Source organism: Nicrophorus vespilloides, unplaced genomic scaffold, assembly GCF_001412225.1.
Source record: "Nicrophorus vespilloides isolate i.1.1-1 unplaced genomic scaffold, Nicve_v1.0, whole genome shotgun sequence".
In the NCBI taxonomy this organism is placed as follows: Eukaryota; Metazoa; Arthropoda; class Insecta; order Coleoptera; family Silphidae; genus Nicrophorus; species Nicrophorus vespilloides.
In genome coordinates, this window is record NW_017096171.1 from 47,243 (window position 1) to 74,297 (window position 27,055).

The 27,055-nt window shown below is 33.7% G+C and overlaps 4 protein-coding genes across 10 annotated transcripts in view; 1 reads left to right on the forward strand and 3 right to left on the reverse strand.

Moving 5' to 3' along the window:
• Positions 1–6,975, reverse strand: part of LOC108569901 (myogenic-determination protein) — a 12,703-nt gene extending 5,728 nt beyond the window's left edge. Inside the window, exons 1-2 of the mRNA XM_017931652.1 lie at positions 6,477–6,975; positions 4,582–4,758 (exon numbers count right to left, since the gene is read on the reverse strand). Of these exons, the coding sequence (XP_017787141.1) occupies positions 4,582–4,758; positions 6,477–6,821 (522 nt within the window). The 5' untranslated portion in view covers positions 6,822–6,975. The remainder of the gene's footprint in view (positions 1–4,581; positions 4,759–6,476) is intronic.
• Positions 6,976–11,129: 4,154 nt separating this feature from the next.
• LOC108569902 (RNA-binding protein 8A-like) lies at positions 11,130–12,603 on the forward strand. Its single transcript, XM_017931654.1, has 4 exons — positions 11,130–11,181; positions 11,492–11,592; positions 11,810–11,987; positions 12,431–12,603. Exons 2-4 carry the CDS (start codon positions 11,495–11,497, stop codon positions 12,557–12,559), a joined length of 405 nt encoding a protein of 134 aa, XP_017787143.1. The 5' UTR covers positions 11,130–11,181; positions 11,492–11,494; the 3' UTR covers positions 12,560–12,603.
• A 1,063-nt stretch (positions 12,604–13,666) lies between these two features.
• On the reverse strand, positions 13,667–24,773 carry LOC108569908 (protein PRRC2C-like). 7 transcript variants are annotated; one of them, XM_017931663.1, is made up of 9 exons: positions 24,568–24,773; positions 24,380–24,467; positions 19,649–20,455; positions 18,651–18,792; positions 18,288–18,567; positions 15,710–18,223; positions 15,390–15,640; positions 15,084–15,327; positions 13,667–14,967 (listed from the first exon to the last, which is right to left on the reverse strand). In XM_017931663.1, the coding sequence occupies exons 3-9, from the start codon at positions 19,923–19,925 to the stop codon at positions 13,930–13,932; spliced, it is 4,746 nt and encodes a 1,581-aa protein (XP_017787152.1). In that variant the 5' UTR covers positions 19,926–20,455; positions 24,380–24,467; positions 24,568–24,773; the 3' UTR covers positions 13,667–13,929. The 7 variants fall into 7 exon arrangements, with proteins under 7 accessions (XP_017787152.1, XP_017787151.1, XP_017787149.1 ...); XM_017931662.1 differs by lacking the exon at positions 24,568–24,773 and having other exon boundaries at positions 24,380–24,498; XM_017931660.1 differs by lacking the exons at positions 24,380–24,467; positions 24,568–24,773 and adding an exon at positions 23,599–23,713.
• A 424-nt stretch (positions 24,774–25,197) lies between these two features.
• On the reverse strand, positions 25,198–26,573 carry LOC108569899 (histone chaperone asf1b). Its single transcript, XM_017931650.1, has 4 exons — positions 26,194–26,573; positions 26,011–26,126; positions 25,767–25,943; positions 25,198–25,713 (listed from the first exon to the last, which is right to left on the reverse strand). The coding sequence occupies exons 1-4, from the start codon at positions 26,300–26,302 to the stop codon at positions 25,573–25,575; spliced, it is 543 nt and encodes a 180-aa protein (XP_017787139.1). The 5' UTR covers positions 26,303–26,573; the 3' UTR covers positions 25,198–25,572.
• Positions 26,574–27,055: the final 482 nt, after the last annotated feature.

Consider the following 27,055-nt stretch of genomic DNA (forward strand, 5'->3'; position numbering starts at 1 on the left):
GTTATTTTTTTGACATATAAAACGCTATTCAATTAACATATAAAACGTTATTCATTCGACATATAAAACCTCCTTTTTTTTGACATATAAAACCTTATTCATTTGACATATAAAACGTTATTCATTTAACATATAAAACTTTATTTTTTTGACATATAAAACGCTATTCAATTAACATATAAAACGTCATTTTTTTGACATATAAAAAGTTATTCAGTTGACATATAAAACGTCATTTTTTTGACGTTTTATTTGTCAAACAGTTATGACAATTTAATTGTATTATCCAATAATTGCTCAATATTTACTACAATCATAACATTATTTAAAGTTATATATATATTTTCCACGTATCTTGTGCACAAATCTAGAAAATATCGAAATCAGAGGTGTCCTTCGGAAATGAAACAAACATGTTGTGTTGGCATGCATTTCGAAGCGCGAATTTATATAGCTTTTAATTAATTGACGGGCGTTTCAGCGTTTTCCTGGCAAATTGAAACGTTTCAGAACGAGACTCTAAGAGCAAACCTGAAAAAAATGAACTTCTTCTAGAATGCAACTGTCAGATCACTGAATTTATATAGACTTTAATTAAATGAAAAAGTTTCAGTGTTTTCTTGACACATTGAAACGATTTAGAACAAAATCTGGGAGAAAAAAACAACAAATAAAAAGTTTAATAAATAAATAAAGAAGTCCAAATACTGAAAATCATGAAACGTAAAACTGTCACCTCTTTAGTATCGCCAAAACAAATAAATTTCAGTCGGATTAAATAACAATCTTATAAATTCAACACACTTCTCTTGTTTATTTCTTTAAATCGTGGTGCCGTCTCCCGCAATGAAAACTAATAAAAAAAAAACTTTTATACGCTCGTAATAACTGAGATACGTTGTAATTTGGATGGAATTGTGTAGAGTTTCTTATGGTACGGTTGATTAAGTTTTTTTTTGTTGTTGAAGGAAAGGATTTGTATCCGCGATGCGAACACATGCGGACCATATGTTTGTAATATCGAGGAATCGAATGTCTTTGTCAACATCTTAATATTAGCTTGGTGCAACGTGATGCGCGTTTTGCTCTCAGTTTATAACGAACAAGGGCCCTCATTAATGAGTTAATAAGCGTTAACTCATTTATTTTCATAATTTATTATATAATCTTTAAAAATAGTTCAAAGTGTAATATATTTACTAATTGGATCAGTTTTTATTCATTTTCTCAGAAACTATAATAGATAAAAATACATCCAAAATATGAATTTGAAACTTAGATATTTGGGGAATGTAGCCATTTGGCTGTAATTAACGCGACGTATTCACATTTTAGTGATTTTCTTGGTAACTGTAATAAGTAGAATGTATCCAAAAGATGTATATGAAATTTGGATAATTGGGGAATACAGCGAGTATTCAAACATTGCTGTACTTTTGTCAATTTGGCTGTAATTCGCGATTAAAAATGAAATAACATTAAATTGACGCTCGAAAAAAACGTTTAATAATGAAGTAATGAACCATATTGTAAATGTAACTAAAATGTAACAAAACTGAAGACTTCAATACAAATTGTGGATGCACTTGGAGCGACGTTTATTTCGAAGCAAACATAATAACCTGTGAGTTTGCTCGTTATTTCGGGAAGATTGTTTTCTATGCGCGTTAGATGCGAGTCGTTCCCGAAAAAAAAAAAGAATGTTTGTTAATGTCTTCGTTGGTGGCTGATGATGATGATTTCAAGTATACGTTCGAGCCCGTGTTAAATGTCACATATGCACGGGAGCGGCGTAACTCTGCTGAAGACAATATATCAAGCTATCAGTACTTAAGCTATAACACACTCTATTGGCAGTATTTCAACGTGTACTTATTAACACGTGCCGACTTTACGCACAACTCGCGCGAGACGACCTCCCCCTCTTCCACCACTTCTTCACAGCCAGAAGGATAAATCTTTCGAGTCTGAAAATCGTGGATTTACGACGCACCTCGCAATTATTAAATTTAATTAATATAGAGAGTAAATTATGATCGCAGTTCATCATAATATTCGCAAAAACTTACAATTTGTTTATCATCTGCAACTAAATTTGAATCTAATATTTCTATAGAAAAGTGTTATTTTCTTGATACAAATCAGCAACTTTTACAATTTTTAATAATATTCAAAATTTTCTTTAAAGTTGTCTTTGAATTTGATATATATTTGAAATAACACCAATGTTTCTGAAGTTAAATTCTTGGTATAAAACTAATTAAGTTTCACCATTAATTGGAATTCATATATATTATATTAAACATTGGAATCTCGTTAAGAAATCAAGATTTATCTCCACAATTCTCTTTTCGCGTAAATCAAATTATGATCGAAGTTCATCATAATCTTCGCAAAAAATTTGTTTATCAGCTGCAAGTAAATTTGAATTTTATATTTCTTTTATAACTTTTAATAATATTCAAATTTTTAATGCATTTTCTTTAAAGTTGTCTTTGAAATACAACTAATGTTTCTGAAGTTAAATTCTTGGCATAAAACTAATTAATTTTCGCCATTAACTAGAAATCAAATATATTGGAATTTAGTTAAGCAATCAAGATTTATCTCCACAACTCTCTTTTCGCGTAAATCAAATTATGATCGCAGTTCATCATAATCTTCGCAAAAAATTTGTTTATCATCTGCAAGTAAATTTGAATTTTATATTTCTTTTATAACTTTTAATAATATTCAAATTTTTTATGCATTTTCTTTAAAGTTGTCTTTGAAATACAACTAATGTTTCTGAAGTTAAATTCTTGTCATAAAACTAATTAATTTTTGCCATTAATTGGAATTCAAATATATTGGAATCTAGTTAAGCAATCAAGATTTATCTCCACAATTCTCTTCTCACGTAAATCAATCCAGGTGATCATCTCTACTTTATTTCCATTCATCTATATATATTTTTTTTCTTCTATTTCGCGTGTATCTGATTGATGATGATTTTAGTGCGGATGCATCTGGTGCATAAATCTGGATGGACGTAAAAATTGTGGTGTGTAGACGATGCGGGGTCGCGACATTAATTATATTATGAAAGACGAAGAATTTAATCAAAATCGTGTTGGTTTAAGTCGCCTATTAATTAAACGTTCCGTCTGCCCCGAAGAGAGTTGGAACATGGCCAGGATCAGAAATATGCCAAACGATAGCACGGAATTAAATTTACTGACTGCACCAAACCAACAAGACAGACACAAACGCATACACTCGCGGCATACGCGTTCTTACGTGCGGCAGACACAAAAACTAGAAATAAAACGATCGAATGCATTTATACGCTCACAGAGACATATTTTTAGAGTTTACAAAACGCTCTATAGGTTGCGATTTATGCACGGCCTTTCACTGTCCTGGGATCATAAGTGTCATCTTGATACTTTGTCAAGACAGGATACTAGTCTCCCTACCAATGTTACTTCAACCAGACTAATATATGGACATACGCATTTGAACTCTCAACATTCTTCAAGATTGTTCTTTTCCAACTTTGCATAGCTTTCTAATTTGCAATTTTGGAACTACATAGCTTTGAACTATGTATCATGTATATCTTCAATATACAGCAGGTATTTGATGTTATGAGTTATAAGATTATATGTGTCTTGTCTCTAACGGAAACTTCACATTTGAACTTTTGCAAAACTTATTACTATTATAGACCTTTTGGCTATAATTCACGCTCAAATAGGAAGTATGCAGTATTTTCACATTTTCATATAATAGAATATTTGGGGAATGTAGCGAGTATTCATTTGTTGCTGTGTCTTAATGCATTTAGCTGCAATACGCATTCAAAAATGAAGTAAAAAATTAAAGCTCTGAAAAAGTGTCTTCACATTATTCTGATTTTCTCTAAATATATAATAGATAGAATGGATCCAAAAGATGTATATGAAAGTAGGATATTTGGGGAATGCAACGTGTATTCAATTATTATTGTAGTTTCATCCATTTGGGTGTAATATGCTTTCAAATAAGAAGTAATGAGAAATTTAAAAAAGCACAATTTAATGTTTTTCTCAGAAACTCAGACCGAAATTAGTTTTTTTCGTACAATTCTTACTGATTGAAGCATTAATTACTGTTTCACAGGATACAAAAGTTAAGCTACGTTTTTACACATATAATTCACTAAAGTATCAAAGTTATTTAATGATATGTATGTTGCCTCTACGTGGATCTTTGAAGATAATAAATGTATTTGAAATCATCTTAATCTGTATTTCATTTAACAAAAATTTTATTGAAATTTAGTTCGTAAATTCCAAAAATAAAAACGTATAGGAATTGTTAAAATAATAAATATTAACATACTTTCACATATTATTGTTATTAAATCTTTCAAATTATAACATTCTTTAGGATTTGTGTTATTTTTAACATTATAATTTATGAGTGCAACAAAGCAGAAATACTGTGTATTTCTCTTTATACTCTTTTTTTTTGTTTGCTTCCTTCGTTATGTGTCGTTGATAAATTCGTTTTGGTTTTATTTTTAAAATGACTCTACGTTTCTGATAAATTACTCACGATGTATTCGGTGCCGTTGGACGAGGCCTGAATCTCCGCAGGTGATTTAGAGCCCTGAAGAATCTCCTCCAAGTATTCTATGTATTCTATAGCGCTCCGGAGAATCTCCACCTTGGGCAACCTCTGCCCGGGATTGTTGCACGTCCGTCTCTTCAGCAGCTCGAACGCTTCGTTCACCTGAAAACATACATAAACAGGTTGCAGAATTAATTATATCTAAATACAACTTATCTTAACTTGACAAGTACTTAGTTCTTCATGATAGAACAAGCTGCGATAGTCATGGATAAAGATAATTTTTACTTGACAATTCAATTACTTTAATTTGACAAGTAGTTACAGAAACGCAATATCACGAGAAACAAGCTACGGTAGTGATGGAAACTACGCACTATTGGATAAAGACATTTTTTACTTGACAAGTTAGACACTTAAAATTGGTAAGTACTTAGAGAAACGTTATATCTCGAGAAACAAGCTACGGTAGTCATGGAAACATCACACTATTGAATAAAGACAATTTTTACTTGACAAGTCAGACACTTAAAATTGGCAAGTACTTAGAGAAACGTTATATTTCGAGAGACAAGCTACGGTAGTCATGGAAACCTCACACTATTGGATAAAGATAATTTTTACTTGACAAGTCAAATACTTTAATTTGACAAGTAGTTAGAGAAACGCAAAATAACAAAAAACAAGCTGTGATTGTCATGGAAATTTCTCATTGTTATATAAAGACAAATTGTTAGGAAATTAATTTTATTCTTCTCATTTATTAATTACAAAGTTTTATATTAAAGTACTTTAGAAGCTAATACCAATTATTAATTTAAAAAAAAATCTCGTTTGAAGCTGATGATGATATAGTTGTTTACAAGATGAGAACAGAAAAATATTGCATTGCTAATTGGTTATATATAAGTTCATAACATAAATAATTTTCAAAAAAGTCAAAATTTAATAAGAAAATAATAATTTGTAAACTGAAAACTGTTAATATATTGTTTTGTTTACAGCAATAATAGTAAATGTCAATAAAATTTACCGAGTTACATAAATTCAAAGTAAAAATAAAATTAATTTGTTCCATTTCTTTCTTTTATATTTAAATTTTAAGGTAAATATACAATTATAATACAGTAAATTCTGATTATATCTAATTTTATATTACTTAAAAACACATGACATTTCCAAAAATTGGTTATCTTTTTGACATTTATTGATTTTAAACGTCAAATTAAGAATTATGACAATTATTCAAAACAATTGTCTTTCAAGTTAAATAAAAAAAAACTATTTTTCTTTTTCAAGATTTTCTAACATTTTCTTCACAATAGAAATAAATTTATTACATTTTGTTTAAATTTCATATTAATTTATATAAATTAATGAAAATCACATACAAATTTCACAAGCAAAGAAAAAGTAGTTTACTTCTTAAAATAGTTATTTCAAATAGAAACTATACTATTAATAATCAATTATGTTACATTTTCAATATACTAATTTTCTTCTATTTTGTTTGAATTTAACACATACTAAATGTAAAACAAATAAAAAAAATATATTCTGATTACATTTCATATTAAAATGATCAAAAACGTTTTTAAATTAATAAGTTTTCAAATAAATTTTTCTAAAGATAATTGAATATGTTTTCATCCTTTTCAGATTGAAATAATTGTAAGTATGAAACTAACTAATGTATATTAATGTCTTTGAGTAGACAATTTTCAATTTATTCTTAAATATTTTCAATAATTTTCAAAATTACAAAAAATATTTTATATATTTTGTGTCAATTGTGTCAATTATAATTGAAATTGGTTTTATTGTTGTTCTAGTATAAATGAATCAAGTAAGATAGAAATTTGTCTTCTTTGTGAAGTTACCTTTCTTAATCTTCTCCTTTCGCGAAGCGTGGCTGCTTTCCGTCGGTCAATAGAAACTGTCTTCTTCTTGCAAGCTTTGCACGCCCAAGCCAAACACCTCCTAGGTCCATCGCACCCGGTGCCGCTGGGTTCCAAGATGTGATGATGATTCCCAGCATCCCGATCTTCGTCACTATCCAAAGAGCTTTCAGCGCTCACGTAACCCGTGTCCGGTTTAGCGGAAGACCTAGGAAAACTGTCGTACTTAACACCTGGCTGCTGCTGTATCACTTTTCCAGACTTGTCCAAAACCGCGCCACCCCGAAACTGCTGCTTCCCGCTGAAATAGTTCTGAAAGCAGTCCATCTTTTATGATACTACCGCTGCCGTTGCTTCTACTGATACTATTACTACTACTACTATTGAAACTACTCTTTGGTTCTTCCAAGAACGCGACCGCACTGGATGTCAGCACGCGAGGCCAACTTTTCAGGCGACACTTTTCATGCTCTCTCTCTCTCTCTCTCCTGTCCTGAAATCCCTGAAACCCGGTCACGTGCGTTCGAATCACATGGGGGGCTCCGAATTTTCGTCCCGCCCATCGTCCTCCCAATGCACAAATCGCTTCGTTTCGCCTGCATTTTTTTTTTCTGTTGGTCGCCGTCTACGGATCATTTCCATCAAGCGACACGAGCAGAAACAAAAATAATAAATTTAAAATGAAAACTTAACAAAAAAAAATAAATAAAACAAAAATTTAAAGTGTATCACGGCACGGCGCGCTATTTACCATGTCCCATGACTAATGATGAAATGTAAACACGAAACGGGGCCAATTAGCAACGCGGAATGATTTTTATGATAATCTATCAAAATAAAATTTTCGGACAAACGGCACTAAAACGTACGCACTATTTTTGGACTCAACGACAGATGCATGACTCTCGTACACACCCACTCCACCTTTTACCACCGCACGTTTCTTCATTGTCAGACGTGTCAAAACAATGTCTCAATTAACATCATTTTCATTAAAATTTAAGAATTAAGTTCAAAATCTATACACTCCAATTCAACTACTAAAACTAATCTAAATAACTCTTAACTTCTTTTATTAATTAATTAAAATATATTTTCATTACAAAATATGCATTTTTTAGATTGTTTTCACTACTTCACTAATTAATATCCCTATAGCAAAGCTAATTACTACAATTTTTCAAATATTTATTTGTTATTATTATCAAACAAATAAATTGTAAATATTATAATAACAATTGTGAAACATAATATATTTTTACAAAAAAAAATGTATTTTTTTAAATTCTTGAATCAATAAGATTTGAGTAATTTGAGTTAAATTGAATTTATACTAAATAAATGTGTATAATGATAAAATTAAGACAGTTAATGATTGATTAAATCTCTTAAAATCTTGAAGTTTTTAAACACTTTATTTAATTGTATCAACTTTCTTGCATCTAAAAAGAAATTCACTAAAGTTTTTCTAAATTTAATAAAATTAACTATTTCTTATACACTTTTTACTTAGTAGTGGAACTTCAAATGTTTGTTTATAAATTTTATAGAAATCACTTAAAAATATCATAGCGATTTCTATGTAATCTCATAATGGATTTCTACCATAGAAATTTTATAGAAATCTATTCTAATTCAACAATTATTGATAAAATTTCTTAAAATCTTTCTAAACGCTTTATTTAATTGTATCAACTTTCTTCAATTTCTACAACTTACATCTAAAATATTTAGCTTAAAAGTATATTAAATCATATTATTTTTCTTAAATTGAAATTATAAGTAAATTTCTAAATGAAATTCACTAAATTTTTTCAAAATAAAATAAATTTAACTATTTTTATACACTTTGTGTATAAATAGAAATTTACTTATAATTTCAATTTTACTTCAATTTCTACAACTTACATCTAAAATATTTAGCTTAAAAGTATATTAAATCATATTATTTTTCTTAAATTGAAATTATAAGTAAATTTCTAAATGAAATTCACTAAATTTTTTCAAAATTAAATTAAATTATCTATTTTTATACACTTTTTACTCAGTAGTGGAACTTAAAATGTTTGTTTATAAATTTTATAGAAATCACTTAAAAATATCATAGCGATTTCTATGTAATCTCATAATGGATTTCTACCATAGAAATTTTATAAAAATCTATTCTAATTCAACAATTATTGATAAAATTTCTTAAAATCTTTCTGAACGCTTTATTTAATTGTATTAACTTTCTTCAATTTCTACAACTTACATCTAAAATATTTAGCTGAAAAGTATATTAAATCATATTATTTTTGTTAAATTGAAATTATAAGTAAATTTCTAAAGAAAAATCACTAATTTTTTTCTAAATTCAATAAAATTAACTATTTCTTATACACTTTTTACTCAGTAGTGGAACTTAAAATGTTTGTTTATAAATTTTATAGAAATCACTTAAAAATATCATAGCGATTTCTACCATAGAAATTTTATAGAAATGCTTATATTTATATTTAATTGTATCAACTTCCTTCAATTTCTACAAAAAATTTCAATATTTTCAAAAAATTTCTATTTTTCTATAAGTAAATTTTTAAAGGTAATTCACTAATTTTTCAAAATAAAATACATTTTTATTCACTTTTTACTTAAAATTGTTGTTTATAAATCTTATAGAAATCGCTTAAAAAAAATATAGAAATTTCATTGAAATTCCATAATAATATCATATAAATCAAAAGAAAATGTCATCGAAATATATAAATTAAGTACAAGATTCCCCCGACTTACGAACTAGTTCCGTTCCAAAGGGTTGTTCGTAAGTCGAATTAAAAGTATACTTATCTTACCACCCTTTATATATGTTTAATTCCGTATTACTTACTGCATAAATTTGAATTTAAATAGATTAAAATAAACAAAATACTTACTTACAAATACTTTTCAATTCAAACGCAAATACATAGTACAGATCTTCCAAAAATATTATATTTTATTAAAGAAATTATCAATTTTTGTTTGGACAGTTAATTTTTTTATCACTATAGCTAGTTAGAGCTTTTAGAATTTTGTTCGTAAGTCCGGGAGTTCGTAAATTGAAAATTTGTATTTTTATTTGTAAACCGTAGAAAGTAATACTTCAACAATAAATTTTCACTAATTTCTTGACATAGTATAAATTTCGTATTTAAGAAAAAAAAACAGAATTAATCAAAAGAAGTAACACTTCCGTGGAGCTAAAGAAAAGTATATTTAACAAACAGTTTCCTGTGTAGAATTTTTGTTTGTTCATCTTTCAACGTGCGTATTACATAACCGAAAATAACGTTGTGAGAATGTTTTTTTTCTTCTATGTATACAAATATGTATTTATAATAGGGCGATAAATTTGCGAGTTGTAGAAGAATGATAATAAAACTGGGTGTCAGAAATAGAGTTTCGAGTGTTATTTATGCGATCCGGTTCGTCGTTTTGACACGAATTTATGGCTTATTTGTAGCGGATAGGCGCAACACATGCGAACCGAACGATCCGATTGGTCGGGCGGGTCGAAATTTCGGGGCGTGGCCCTCTCTCTCACGTTTATTTGTCTCTTCCACACTGAACGCCTCTTCAACATCCCAAAAAAAAAAGTGTAAATATAATATCGATGTATCAATTTCAATCAGTGTCAGAAAAACCTCTTCAACATTTAAAATTAACAAAAATGAGTATATTCGCTACAAATGTATCAATTTCAATCGTTGTCAAAAAGACATTTGTTTAGTTTTAAGTTAAATCAAAGAAAAAAGTATAGATTTTTAAAATTTAAGTCTATTTGCAAAGTAAATAAGTATAATGGAAGCAGTAAAAGATCTTATTACAATTCAATACAAAATTAAAACGTGTTGTTTTGATTTATTTAATAATAATTTTACAATTTTAAATGAATGTATTTTTCGTTTTCGTTCTATATTTTTTTTAACATTGAATAAAATTCGTAACAAAGTTTGTATAAACATGTTTAATAAAAAATAAATTTTCAACAATTTTATAAATTTTACTGGAAAGTTTCATTAATTAATTAAAAATTGATATAAAATTTAAATAAATTAAATAATTAATTAAATTTTTTGATATTGTTACGATTTGCATGATTATACATAGAGTTTCTATTTTAATAAATAATTTCTATCATGATTTAATTACAAAAAAAAAACTAATAAACTTTAAACAATTTTTCAGAAGTTAACACAAATTATAGCTAAATTATCAATTGATTAAGTTTTAATAAAAATTATTGTTTTTATCACTATAAAATATATTTTTTTATGCTCAAAATCCATAAAAATCAATAGAGAAACTCAGATTTTTTTTGTTAATATTTGATTTTTTTAATGATTGCAACTTTATTTCCGGTTTTAGTAACCACACAACGTAATTGATTCATTTTAATTTACCTCTAAGATTCGAACTCAGATCTTCGTGAAATATGTGATCATAGTGAACTGGAATTGAAACAGTATAGTAATTTGCCTATGGCTGGAAACAGATGACCCTATTAACATGATTTTTCGTCACGGTGATTTCAATTTTCGCCAATCGTTTGTCCGGAAGTGAGTTGGTGGCACTGTGCAAAACTAACCAAAAAGTGATCAAATACCGCAAAAATTGTTCAACAAGTTCGAGCTACTTCAAACTTGCCAAGTTAATTGAATCTCAAGTAAGTACAGTATGTTAATTAAACTGAGTCGTTAAACAATTCTATTAAATAATATTTATTGCGTTATATAATTAACGTGAATTCAAATGTATGGAATTCAAAATCCGAGTGTAATTTTCATTTTTGTTAATTTGAAGTATTGCACTTTTTGTTTTTTTCTTTTGTTATCAGCCTAATACGATTTTCTTATTATGATCACATTTTGAATTTGCGTCTAATAAAACTTATATTATTTAATTATAATTGTTCCTAGTGTAACTTTTAATTATAATACATTTTTCTATGTTATGTAATATTTGTTAATTATTAGATTATGGCTATGTACAAAGAGGTAGAGACTCGACGTAGAAGAGGACGTGGTTTTTCCGATATGTCCCAGTACGATAAGCACTACATGCACGAGAGTCGCCGGTGAGATCATTTACAAAAACGAAAGTTAAGCAAGATTTGTCGCGGAAAATATTTGGTTGCAAAAACCTCTACTAATTATTAACAAATCTAATTTAACTTCTGACAATATTCAATCGCTGTCCAGTTTAGAGAAAAGCCAGTAAAAACACTAAAAAATATATTTCCAAATGAATCTGAGGTTGAAAGTAAATGATTTATTATTTGATTATACTTGTAGAGTTCCTCAAGTTGAAAACGTCGATTCTGTACCACTTAAATCGAAGGAAGGTTGGATCTTGTTCATTACAAACTTGCACGAGGAAACGACCGAGGATGATCTTCGTTTCACCTTCAACGAATTTGGCGAAGTGAAGAACATTGCTCTAAACTTGGATAGGAGAACTGGATTTGTTAAGGTAAATCTTACTTAATTTAATTTGAACTATTAATATTTTTCAGTAAAATTGTAATAATTAAATAATTATGAGAGTTAAATTAATTCATACATAATTACTTCCACTTAAGTACAAGAATTATATTTCAGAAACTAATGGATAATGCATTTTTTTTTATTAAATTCAATAGATAAAATCTACCAATTAGTATTGTTTAGGGTTGTAGAAACATCCCCTAGTAACGCCCCTATTTGTGGTGGTGTAACGTATTATAAATTAAGTTTATTTCCAATAGCATTTTTAAAATTTCATTTAAATTTAGTTATAAATCTATATATTTTTATTTTGAAGCAGAAGACTAGCTTTCAATAAGTAATTTGTTCCAATTATTACAATTTTACAAATTAATTATTAAAAAATATTTTTTTTAAATAATTTTATGATTCCTCGAAATTTTCGTTTAGGGTTACGCCTTGGTGGAGTACGACTCGTACAGTGATGCTGTAACAGCAAAAGACTGTATGCACGAGGCGGACTTCCTTGGGATGATCATCAAAGTGGAGTTCTGCTTCTCGACCGGCCCGAACCATTAAAGACACGGACATGTTTTGGGATGTAGGAGAGATTGATGAATGAATACAGCAATAAGTATTTTATTTTGAGAATGTTTTTTTTTTATTATTATTTTTCCTCTCCGATAGGAACTAAAACGTCATAATCAGTCTTAATAATATAACCTTAAGAATTACATAACTAAGTACATACCTTCTTCTCTTTCATTCTTTATACAATAAATTACGAAACAAACAAAATATAATTTAAATAAATTAGCCACACAGCGCGAAGTAAGACACACGATGTCGCACGAGTTAAAGTATAACGGAAATCTGGGAGCGAGAGCGAAAACGAGAAGAACAAAAAAATTAAATGAAAATTATACAAAAAAAAAAATTTAAAAAATAAAAAAGAAAGAAAACGCTAAAGTTTTCGGATTATATCACTGTTTTCTCTCGCCCCGCATTATTGATGATCTATTCCAAAATAAAATCAGAACTTGTACGTCCGATATTTCTTTATATTTCCTATCAGTATTTATTACTATTATTCATAATCTTATTACTTTGCTCATTGTTATTCTTTTTTTTTTTTGTTTGTAGTTCACAACAGCCGCAGAGAAATTATTTTAAAAATTAAACAATCATAAAACATCATATATTTTCTTTCGCAAGTGTTGTTGTTTTGAGCATAGATAGATATAAAAAAAAAATCAATAGCTTTCAATCACTTTTCGAATTCGCTATTTACAAACGAAACAATTTGAAATAATTACAATATAGTTTAAATTTTAAAACAAAAAAAAACGAACGAATGTACAATCGTGTATATAGGCCGGAAAATTCATTTTTCTCTCTCTACATAAATAAAAGTTTAAAAATTAGACGCATTCGTTTCGACGTAATAAAATTACTACCGATTAATTTAAATAAGAACAAAAAAAAAAGAGTTGGGAAGAAAAAAGACACCTCTCTTTTCTTCGCTTATATAACTTAGATTACTACTAGATCACACAATCAATGATTAATAAATAAACTTTTTACAATATTAAAGACGGTTCTTTAATTATACAATTTATAATATATATATAATATGTATATTATTTATTTACACTTTTAAATATCCTAAAATTGAATAAATTAAAAAATAAAATAATGAACTAAATTGTTTTGTGATTCATAGGTTGCTTTTGCTGCCATTAGTTTAGTTGCCGTTTGTTGTTGTTGTTGTTAAATATTAGCTTTTCTTTACTGAGGAGGGATTGCTTTCAATTTACTTTTTTCGTCCGTTACAATTGCTGTTAAAAATATAATTATATATATACACGGTGAACGTAAAAACTATGAAGAATATCCTTCTTTCCTTTGTACATATTGATGGTGTATAAAAGAAACTCGTAACGTTAACGTCACGACAGCATGCTCTGAACCGTCTCGTCAAGGTCTAGGCTCGTGTTCTGCTGCAGGTTCAATATTGAATCTATAGCAGATTGAACCTGCTCGTCGATGCTATCGTTATTGTCTAGCTCCTCGTTACCACTGCTGTAGCTATTTTGGGAATGGATGCTGCTACTGTGATGGTGATGATGGGTAGTGCTGCTGCTGCTGCCGCTACTTCCAGCTCCCGTCGTGTGATGCATCTGCTGAGTATGATGTACTGTGTGCGTGATGTGCTGCACTATATGCTGGGTGCTGCTGTAATGCTGAACGTTACGCTGAACTAGCTGCTGGTTATGCACCACGTGCTGGTGATGCATGTTGTGTACCCTCTGGATGGGATTCTGGATGTGATGAACGGAGTTCGAGGAATAACTATGGATGGATGAGTTGTGGTGAAAAGGCATATCCTGATTGGTCTGCATATTACGAGCGTTCGTCCGTTGGATCGCCCGTTGGTTGATCTCGTTACTTTGGTAATTAGCACCGTGGACGACCGTTGTCGTGAATACGTTCGTATTGCTACTTTGGTAATTGGCTTTCGTACAATTAGCACTCACTACTTCCATCTTCTTGCAATGCTTGTCGACGCGAAACTTCTTTAACGTCTCAAGCCTCGAGTCCGCGCTCGACGACCTCTTCATCGACTGCGAATTACTGCTCGTGGCGGTCGTCGTGCTCAGAGTACTCGCGGAAGTCGTTGTCGTCGTCGTCGCCATAGTTGCAGTACTAGTCACAGGCGTTTGCTTGCCCTCACAGCCACTAGCAGTCCCGGTCATTGGTATACAACCCAACTCTCTCTGAATACATGCCCATTCATCATAGTCTTCACCATCTTCGTTTCTCCTCTCATCCGAACCTGCAGAGGTCCCGGCAACTCCCTGTTGCGACGACTGCTGCATCTCTTGATTTTTTTCATCCATATCCTGTCGCAGTTTGATTAATGACTGCTGCTCTTCGGCAAGGAACATTCTGTCCAACATCATCAGTTCCGAAGTTTGTACGTGGCGCTACAGAACAAACACAGATAATCAATTTCCTATGATCCCGACCATTAATTAAATTAAGACACAAACCGCATATTAATATAATCATAATAAATATATAACTAAAGCAAGCAACTTACTTGACTTTCTTTGTGCAGCAAAAATCTGTATTTGTCCACCATCCTTCCAAATTTGTCAATGAAATGTTTAGCAGTCAACTCGAAGATTTCGTCGGCCTTGTTAAGGTCCTTCTGACTCAACACCGGTTGATCGAAGCAATGATACCTAATCAACCGTTTGCAAGCGTCAGCTTTATTCTTAAATGGAGTCTGAATATCCGGTTTAACTGCTCCGTTTTGATCCGTGTTCAATTGTTGCTCGATTCTGAAGAAAACAATAAGAACTATAAGTAACAAAAAGGAGCAGGATTTCTTTAAAGTACTTACAATTGCACTTTAGTATAAAGTGGCATGAAACGTTGTGTACTGGAACTCTGAATACTCGGTGTCGATGATACTACAGAGGTGATAGTCGGAGTTGGCGTTGAAGATGGAGCAGATGATACGACGGCCGAAGATGATGTTGACGATGGTGGTTGCGTAATTGGCAAAATATTCTTTTTTACAGAGGTTATTGCATTTTGTACTTGAATTTCAGAAGCACTGGAAACTATCAATTTTTGTTGCGTCTGGGCCACCTAAATGTCGCAAGAAATAAAAACATCAAAAAATAGGTTTCTTGAAATTCTTTGAATCGTAAAATTTACCGTCGGTGGTTGGGTCAGCACTTGAGGTCCATTGGTAACAGCACTACTGGTCGTCGTAATTGGATGTCTGTTATTCGTCGTGTTAACTACATCGTTCTTGACCACAAGTTGATTATTGTGATAAAACACTTTATCTGGCGGCAGAAGTTTTCCTGTCGCCAGAATCTTCTGCTGTTCCTGGAAAAGCAACTTGAGCGCCTCCTGGGCGTCAGTGTCACCAGATCCTAAACGTGACGACAGCGCCTGTATTTGTACCTGAATGCTCTTTAAATGTTGCTGTTTCTGTGGAGTCAACTGTATAGTGTGCACTCTCTGCGTGGGATTTGCGATCTGCGGTGGTATTGCTAGCGGTGGCCGAGGCTGCGGAATTGATGTTGCCACGGAATTATGCACCAGATTATTCTGGGGAGTTGTAACATTAGCAACACTCTTAGTAACAATAGCTTTATTTGGATGTCGCTTTTGAGCAGTATTATCCTCAACTAATTGGCCCAAAAACTTGTCAACTTCCGGATGATTAGGCGCGATTTCTTGGCTTACCTTAGGTTGTGCAATAATTTGAACTTTTGGTTGTATTTGAGTGGTCGGCTGCACCGATGGGTGAATGATTGCCGCAGGCTGAGCCTTTAATACAGCTGGCGTCGTAGTGGTCGTACTATGTTGGGTTTGCACGGAGGCCTGTGTCACTTGGCACTTGATGGGAGTCCGTTGGGCTATACAAACGGGACCCGACTTTCCTGAATCCTTAATCACATTATTAATAACTTTGTCAAGACTATTCCCAGTAGGCAGTTTCTCTCTAATGGCAGTCAATTTAATCGTCTTTTTGATAGGCTTTATCTTAGGTGAAGTTTTCTTCTCTTCGATCTTTGTAGTACTAGTACTTCGCTGCATGAATATTGTTTGTCCATTTATCGTTAATTGACCGTCACGCTTGAGCTGCTCCAATTGCTCAGGGGTTAAATTTACAACGTAAGACGTTGATTGTGATGGTTGTTGTTGCGGCTGTTGGGAGTTGTGATGATGGATTGGGTGTACAGTTTGAACAGGTGGTTGACTTTTCTGGAAAGGTTGCACCTTCAACACTGGTTGACTCCCAACATTAGGTTGCGACAACGGAGTAAACGGTTGTTGCTGTATTTGTTGTGGCTGCTGCAACTGCTGTGGTTGTATTTGTTGCGGCTGTTGTATCTGCTGTGGCTGCTGAGGTTGAATCTGCTGCGGCTGTTGCAACCTTTGCTGCACTTGAGGTTGAATCTGTTGCGGTTGTGCTTGCTGATGTTGTTGCTGCACTTGCGGTTGTTGTTGCTGCTGCACTTGCGCTTGTTGCTGTTGAACGCTCGTCAGATTGCTTGTATGATTTTGGGATAAGATTTGACTGGGTTGCGTTAAACTGATCATATGGTTCGCCTGGGAAATTTGGACCGGGGCTGATTGTGAATGTATTTGTGGCTGTGATGTAGACTGAATGTTTGGAATATGACTATTGATTGGTTGAGTTTGTGTCACCATGCAAATCGGTTGACTCTGGGAGGCCAATGCGATCTGATTGATGGGTGCCTGCGATTGGATAGTAATTGGCTGGGATTGCAATTGTGACTGTATGCTGATTGGCTGCGACACCTGCAAGCTTTGCAATCCTTGCGGCTGGATCGTGATGTTCTGAGGCTGTATAGCAATCGACTGTGACCCCAGATTCTGTTGTTGCAGTAAAGACTGTATTTGACCTTGGAGTTGTGACTGTATCGATTGTATAGTCTGTGGCTGAACTATTTGGTGTTGAACGGTCTGTATCGTCTGCGACTGAACAGTTTGCTGTTGAATAGTCTGCACAGATTGCTGCTGTATCGTTTGCACGGTCTGCGAATGGATCTGCTGGTCTATACTCGGCTGCAGAACGAGCCCGCCGTTTAAACCAAATATATTCTGAAGCAACAATTGGGACTGTATATCCTGATTTAGCGTGGGATCATGCTGCAGCACCAGTCTGCCATCTTCACCCAATGCCAACCGGAATCCCCCAGAACGTTGGACCATCAGTCCATTATTAATGGTAAAGTTCGGTGTGAGAAAGGGACTGTACGGTATACTCGTGGGTTGTGCAGTTGCCGTTTGTGTTCCCCCCTGAAACGTCTGATGGTTCAACAGTTGCACTACAGGCGCTCCTGTCGTGTTTATAGTTTGAGGCACTGCAGTTAATTGTAGATTATTAACTTTATTTGAGTTTTGCTTTGCGTCGACGGTCCCTTGGGTCTGGACCACCTGAGAAGGCGTCGATTGTACTATAGTTGGAGGCGTAGGTTGAGGTTGCGGCGTGGCCGGTTGAGAATGGATATTGTGCTCGCTCTCGCTCTGCGATGTATCCGATTCGAACTGTACATCATCGTCATCCCCAATACCTGATAGCTTCATTATATTTGCCAAATCCAGTTTCTGCTTCTTCTTCTTGTGAGACTTCTTCTTAGGCGGCGTACTTTGCGTGCTCGTCACTTGGATATTATTTTGTGGAGCAACCTAAAACGATGAGCATCGATAAAACAATGAACATAGAGATGATTCTCCAAGTCAATCAAAATACCTGTGTTACATAGGTGGTGGTAGGTAAGCCGACACCATTAGAAAGTAAGCGCACCATCGGTTGAGATCTTGGAGGTTGAAGCTGCAGCAGCTGCTGACCTCCTTGCTGCAGTATCAGACCCTGTTGAGTCTGTTGCATTTGAGCTGGTAGTTTGGCGGTATGTGGTCTTAAAATATATTGTACACCAGGTGTTAGCATAGGCATTTGATTTAAAAGAAGAGGTTGCGGTGTAGGCATTATTGTAGCTTGCTGGTGATTCGCTGGTAAAACTATTTGCGGACTACAAAATAGAAAAATAATTAATTAGTATGTATTATTGTACAAATATCTAGAAGACTTATGGACACTTTGTCCAAATATTACCTGACACTAGGTTTGGGAGATTGTTGAGGGCTTGCTGAAGGCTTTGGTAAAATATTTAAAGGCGGTTTCAGTTTTATCACATTTTGCGGCTGCGACATATTTCTTGATATCACTGGATGACTGTTATGTATTATTTGCATCACTGAAAAAAAGAAGATACACAGGTAATTTTAAATAAATTCAAACGAAATTTTGCATGAATATTTAAGATCAATTAATTTAAAACATTGAACAATTAAATTACAATTCAATGTTGTTTTAGTTTAATAAAAAATTGGTATTTCGGCGATAATATTAAGAATCTACTAATTGATGTTTATCAACCAAATTACATTTAAATTATATTTTACTGCTAGTAATGGAAATACTAGAATATGATATAAAATATTGCTTGCATAATGAATTAATAAACATAATGTTACTTGTATTCATAATTACATGTTTTGAAATATGTTCATTATCATATAAGATTTCAATTAATAAATAAAGTATTTTACAATTAGATAATAGATAATTATTTATGATTGTAAAAATGATAACTGCAGAAGATTTTGTCAGATTATCTTCAATGAAAGTTCAAATCATTTGCATTATTATTAATACATAATTACCTTAATTATATTGATTTTAAAATGCATACTGATACAATAACAATTCTTGAAATATTATAACATGTTGATTCTCATATATGAATTCAAAAGTTCAATTGTTACAAATACTTGATTTGATGATGTGAAAGACCAAAGGGAGCTTCAAAGAAAAGCAGATGTATATTATATTATGCAAGGAACAAAAAAAAACAATTAGCTTAAAATAGAATAAGTTCCTTATGTTTTTGGAGAGAGATTGGTGATTAGTTGAAACCCTCTCATGGTTTAAACTGGGGTGAGTTAAATGTGAACAGGAAGTATTTCCTATTATTTTGTGTGTTACAGTAGGGGATAATTTAAGATGTTTATGTAATAGGAAAAAAAATAGAAGAGATATATTTATCTTACCTGGTATTGAGTTTGGTTGAGGTGTTGGTGGTTTCATGTTCAGCGGTGAAGGGCTCTTGAGACTAGCCGGCGAGCTGTAGGGGCTCGGTGGGTATCCAGGGCTGGGGTTCGAGTATGCTGGAGACATGCTGGTCACAAGCTGAGGTTTCTTCACCAGGTGCAGGTTGTTGGAACCAACAATGGTGCAATTCGTATTCATATTCTCATACTCAATCTTATCACTTTGAGCATAAACAATATTTTTAGGAGATTTACACATCTTCGTTTTCTGAGACATTGTTCGTAGCGCACAGCTGATTCTTCACTTGATTTTTAAATATCTATATATATTGTTTGTAAATGTTTTTATTGCTTCACTTGTGGAATGTTTTTTGTTTTTATTTGTTAGGTCACTCGATTGATTGTTTTGATGCACAACACTTCATAACTTAGGTGGCCAGGTTCCTTTTCTCATGGGATAACAGAAGGAAAAAAAAAATAAAAACAAAACTTATCCAAACTCGAATAGGGCCATTTTCTCTGCACACACAGTCTCCCCAATGGCCAGCAACATTATAACACTTTAAGGAAGAGAGACATTGTGACCAAGGCAGTCGTCCTCACATCATTGTCGCAGGGCCTGCAGCTGCCGTTCGCGAGAGTGTGGGGAACGATCTGTTGGTATTTGAGGGTTCTGGGGGCTGAGGCTGATCGCAGCCCCGGGTCGTCTTCGTCTATAAATAGCCGAGTCGTGTGCGGAAAACGCTTCCGCACTTCGAAACAAGCCGGAAACGCTGAGAGGAACGGCCAGCATTCACACTCAACCCGCTGGAACAAAAGAAAACATAGTTTTAGATCCAAACATAACCTCGGCGCGGATCATAGGACGTTTGCCGCGAAAAACGGAGCGCCGCGGCCGCAGACCGCACGCGAACCTTCGAAACGGGGAAACCCCGACTGTCGAGCCACCATCTCCCACAACACCTTAACAATAATCCCGTTTGTTTGTAAACAAAATTCGCCAATTTGCGGTAATATAGTTACATCTAATCACCGTCCGCCATCTTTAATGCGCTAAAAACTGTTACCTCTTCTTCTTCTGCTTCTTATTTCTCGCCACTGACCCCCCAAAAAACAGCGTTGCCAATTGCCCCAGCAATAAAATAAAATTACTGCTTTTTTTTTCCATCTCCTTTCCCCACTCATCACCACACGACTTCCCCATTCATAACAGCTTCCGCATCTTATTATTTTATCCCGAATTCCATCATCACACATCCAAACAAAGCAACAATCACCTTTCCATCGTCATTAACATCATCATCATCCAAGCTACATAAAGAAAAGCATTCCTCCTGCATGCAACTCCTTCCACCGAACAACATGTTACGCGCTGGAGCGTTCTTTGTTTTCCGAAGGATTTAAAGAGCGATAAATTGATTTACGAGCCGGGCAATAAAAACAACGCTCAACGGCATGAATGAAACCAGCATCGAGAATGTAAATGCGGGGAGAAACATAAATTACGAATTTTGAAGGTTAATGTTCTCCACACCCCCACGCCGCCCCCTTTACTCTCTGTACGACCTGAAAGCTCTTCGGTGAATTGCGGCGGCAATAAAGTTAATAATGTGTATTAATAAATATATGCAGGACCAATTGGCAACCGAGAAGCGCGCGCAAACCGAACGTTTTTCCCCTATTTCCTCCCCACCAACCGACGATTTCCCGCCATCAATTAACCTAATTCGAATTACCAGGTGAAATCAATCACTCCGCCACTTGATCCATAAAACGTCACGGCGCAGCGTCGCGACGCTTATTATGTATTTTAGTTACGGCGCAAAATGTTGATATGAACATTGTTGTGAAAGCGGTAAATCATTGCACGATCCGAAACAACGGAAGCGGTTTTCCTTTCGCACCTCCACTCTCTTCTCCGGCCATCCTTTTCAATCAATAAACCACTTCGCACGTCACTTAACACATCACATAAAGTCAACACCAAGATTTTTGATACCTTCATCCCTTCATAATACTTCCATCATTTATCAGGCTTATTCAGTCAATTCTTATTAATACTCCAATTATAGTAAACTTTTTTCTTATTAAATATTTCCAATCATAACTACTTCTTTTCTTCAATTCTATATCTCAAATTAATGTCTAATCTCAGCCTTTGACACCTGTATTTGTAGTATTTCTATATCTCTAAAGTCAACCACAACTTGTTATAATCAGTATATCAGTCAATGTCATCACATTCTTGTATTCAATTATTCGATTTTCTTCATCATTTTGCATTAAGTAATACCTACAAGTTCGTAACTTCTTCCATTTCCGTATTGTCTCATTTTCACCAGGCGATTCCACCAAAATAATCGATTCATTGACGTAAACATTGATTCTCAGTTCAAATCAATGAAATCTTACTAAAGTAACTTCGATAACTAACGAATTGATCTATTTTTCTTTCACTCGTACTAAACGATTCCAAGTTCGCAACTTCTGCGTAGATAATTTTTAAACATTAGCTCACTTTCTCTTGGTAATTCCATCAAATTGATGTTAATTGTGTTATCAGGCAATGTTTTATAAACAATCCAATTCTCACTTTGGCTCTAAAATCTAAATAGTTTTAACTGCATTCTTTCCGATACTTTCCAATCTTAGTTAAACTAATGTATTTCAAAAAAGGATCAATCAATCCAAGTTGTTTACTCTTCATCTTTTTGTTGTGCGTTATCCATAAAGATGATTATTGTATAATAGTTAATCAGCACGATGTATGCTAATAATGTCACTCCATATTCAAGCACCCTCTTCACTATAAATGGCTGATAATGCAGTAGCAAGCATTCCACTTGATAATTACATGTTGTGTACACCTTCAATTATAACATGCACGACCATCGAGGCTCATGATTTCGTCGTCACTGATTGAGTTTACAAACTGCGTAAGTCATATGGAACTTGACTTAAGCTGTGAATCATTCATTGAGTCATCCCCCGCCTACTGAAGATTGAATAGCTGCACTTCAAGCAATCTGATGATTGTTTTGTTCTTTCAGGAGGCGTCGCTCTGATTCCATTTAATTGAAGAAGACATGTTGATGGATGGTTGACCTGCATCAACGTCTCCTTAATTATGATTTAATCTGCTGCGATGACACGCGATTGGTTTAGGTCTGCGATGCCGGCGAGGGCCAGCCATGTGTGCAGAGCTCCTCCATTCATAAATCTTCTGCTCTCCCGCAGTCCGCCGCAAATGCAAATGCAATTTGATACGTACGAAGAGAGACAACAACAACAACAACAAAAAAACAGAGAGAAACACCTCTTCTTTCAGAGGATGAAGAAGAAGAAGAACGAGCAAAAGAAGATAAATGAGATTTATCTATATACATGTTTATACATATATATATATATATGAAGAGGAATAAAAAAGGAGCATCGTCTGGTGGGGAACAAATGAAAGTTGTTGGATAGCGTGCGATGGTGGGGGCGTAGCCCGTGGTGAAAAATAGAAAATAAATGATGCCTAGGCTTTTAATTGCTCCTTTTTTGTTGTCAATCCCGAAGCCTGTCTGTTTTGTTGCTGGGGCTATTGTGGATGAGGGTGGTGGGGATGCTGCGGTTTGATGGATCAATAAAAAAGTTAGGTTATAAACATCTGGGTAGGTGGCGAGAGGCGAAGGAACGAGACAGGATGATAGGAGAGAGAGAGAAGAACAAAACGACGATGAGAACAACATAACGAATTGCGGTAGGGAAATCCCACCTAAGGACCTGGATGCAACGACGTGCATGATGGTCCCTGATGCGGGTTGGGGGGCCCGTAACGTTGGGCCACCGATCCGGGGGATCCCCGATTTTCCCCCGTCGATTTTCGGGCGCCCGGTGGCGGCAACGGCGGCGGCACAACGAAAGCCATACAAAATTCAAGTTAAAATGAATAAAATTCTACGTACCCTTTAACAATTTTCACTTTGTTAGGTATTTCGGGGTTCGCAGAGTGGAAATCAGGGAATCCGCCGATCCGATTGGTCCACGCGCGGCGTCATTTGATACACACGAAAAGGACAAAAAAAAGAAGAGGAGAGGAGAAAAAGTGTAACATCATATTTGAGGTTACGGCTGCGGTACGCGCGATTCTCGTCCTTACCGCAGGACGACATAGGGGCGGGGAGGGGGGTGTTTTCAAAGCGCGAGGATTGCGATGCAGGCAAACACAATTACGTCGACGACGTAATCGGATTTAAATAATCTGCGAGGTTGAAAGAATAGGCATGGGCCTAAACAGAATCGCATAGAGAGATCGAGAAAATGCAGCAAATAAAATGTCGAAATGGGTAGAGAGCTTCGGTGGAGGCGGGCTGAGGGGGGCAAAAACGGTTTCGGCGAAGAGAGGCGGCAGCCAATGGACGGCGATTGTTGCTCGCCGCAGCGATTTGATTGAGCTGAAGAGCATAAACAAAAAGCGGAGCTGGCCGGGTCATTGGGCCACGCGGCTGGGCGTGTTGATCCATCATCAACAGCACTTTGTTGACACTCGGCAATTGTTATTTTGTCGATTGTCGAACGAGTAAACACGCGCTAACGCCGCCTCCGCTGCCGCCCCCGCCTTCGCAACACTGCTGCGCTCTGCCAGATCATTAATCATGACACTAATGACTTCAATAGCAACTACACGCTCACACATACAGACCAAATAAATAGTTGATTTGTTTTTTTTGGCAATTGCACACTTACATATCATCTCATTATCTCCTTCCCTGCAGTCAATTACACGTTGATCCTTGACTCGCACTTATCTGGCACGCATTTCCTTTTGTTCGACCTATAAACAAACGGACGGCATATTAATGATCCCTACTTATCCCTCGTGTCAACGTCGAATACATAAGCATAATCAACTGATTAATAGCCGCTTCAATTACCTCATGAATCATCTGCTCCATTCTTCCTCAACCGCAACGAGCGAATCCAACAATTTGCCACCTGTTGTTCATAATTCGCCATCCACAATACCGCATTTCCATAATTCCTATCATCATACATGCAACATATCTTTTGATAATTCAACTCTGAAACAAAGAGATCATATCAAATAATTATTTCTCAATTTCTCGACTGTAATAATGAAATCTGATATGTACTTAAACCCACAATATAGATAAACACATTAAACTAGAAAGCAAATTTATCATTGTCCTTTGTCCGACATGTGTAATTACAATGAATTATTTACAAACTAAATTCGTAACAATAGTAAATTGTATAATCCATAAAACAAATCTACAGGTAACCAAATCCTAATGATGACAGATAAAGAATTAGTAAACTATCATATTTCTCGATTCACGTTTATGGAAAATTTTAATAATATAGAAAATAATTAGCGTACAATAACTAAACATTAATTTACACGAATTTTTAAATGAACAAATACATTTCGATAAGTTAATTTCAAGATATTTGTCAAAGGAATTTATCGTACAATTAGGGCAAACTGAAAATGATTAATTAAAATTAAACGAGGAACGAATATATATAGTAAATTCTTATTATTAGAAATTTAATATGTTTAACATTTTTTTTTTTGTATATAGTTCTTACTTTGCTAAGATTGACCGTTGCCAAAAATAGATCATCTTCACGTGAATTCCTCCATGTTATTATTATTATTATTTATTTTTTGTTTTCTTATGGTAATTGTGTAAATAACATGAACAAATTCTATCACGAAAACAATCAAGTTCATTCATGAATTATATAACCATCGAAAAATAGAAGACACCAGTGAGAAGGTGTTTGAATAATGTAAACATAAAGCGTTGGCAAACTTCATATATATATATATATATAAAAAAAATAATAATAAGAAACATAAGTATAACTAATCTAATTTGTAAATAGGTAAAGTCTCTTTGTTTTTCGTTTTTTTATACACATTCCATGGTAGAAATGGAGTTTGAGTTTTCATTTAGGTTTGTAATGGGCTGCTCAGCTGCAGGCGTCGGATCCTCCCAGTTGATTTTGAATCGCGTTACCCTAGGTTCTGAGGCCAGGATATTGCGAATAACCTATAAGTTTAACAAATTAGAAGTGTTTGATGATCTTACATGATTTTAGTTACCTTATCGAATTGTGGGGGGCTTGGTGGGTTCTCTCTCATTTCTGGGTCACTATATTCATTGTTAATAAAATAGCCCACTCGGATGAACTCCTGCCCTTTGTACAGACAGGTGAGGAGCACTACAGTAACACCAATAGCATCATTCTCTGGTATTCTGCTTACATTTGGTGGATCTGCCTGGAAATTATAAACAAAATATAAAATTATTAACAAAATATTAATTAGTTTATTTGATTTAATTTACTTGAAACATGAACATGTGTTTGCCTTCTGGGATTGGTCCAACGAACACAGAGTCCAGCACCTGATCATATTCCTCACTCTCCGCTGATCCAACGTAAATCATTTTCCACTCCAAATCTGAAACAACATAAAAATCTCTTTACATATAAACCAATATATATATATTTAAATAAATGAATCATACCTTCTTTCAGCTCTTCGATGCATTCGAAAGTGATCTCGAATTGGAAGGGATTTGAGAAGGGACTTGGATTGTCCATCACAGTAATGTTACATAGCTGCACTTTGGCCATTGTTGTGCTTCAACCAAAAACCGAAACTACAAACACTCACACTTTCGTTTGACGATAAAGTAACAATTCTAGGAAAATAACAGGAATTGCTGCGATTGCCGATAAACTCGGAATTGTTTACGAGACAGAAGACGGCTACGAGCAACAACAAACACAAATTAAAAGCAATTAGACTTGATTGTTGTAGACTTTTTCTTCGCTTCCTTTTCGGCCTAACGGAAATTTTCTTTATATTTTTACGCGGTAAATCCTGCTGTCACTTACAAATTACAAATGGAATCTTCAGTTACTTCTATTGGTAACTCTGATTTTTACCATTGTTTCCAATACGAAAAACAACGAAATCTCTTAATTTCTAATTAATCTATATTATTCAATATTAACTACAAATGCAAGTATTTGAATATATCTTAATTTCATCATAACAAAAATGTGTGTATTATTAACAAAAAAATAAGTTTGAATTATTGACAACTTATAGGCAACTTATTGTACACTTAAATCCTAAGGAACAGGACCGTATTAAGTTAATTGATAACTTGAACTCTGAACTTATTAAAACTAAACCTTATATAATTATATTATTATAAAAGTATTATATAATCTATAAAATCTGAAAATTATTTTCAATAGTAAAATCATGTTATTTTTCCTAATTTAATAAATTTTAATTTGAAGTTATAAATATTATAGTTTTTTTTTTCAATTAAATTTTGCTTTTATAAAATCTAATTAAATATGATTGAGTTTCAA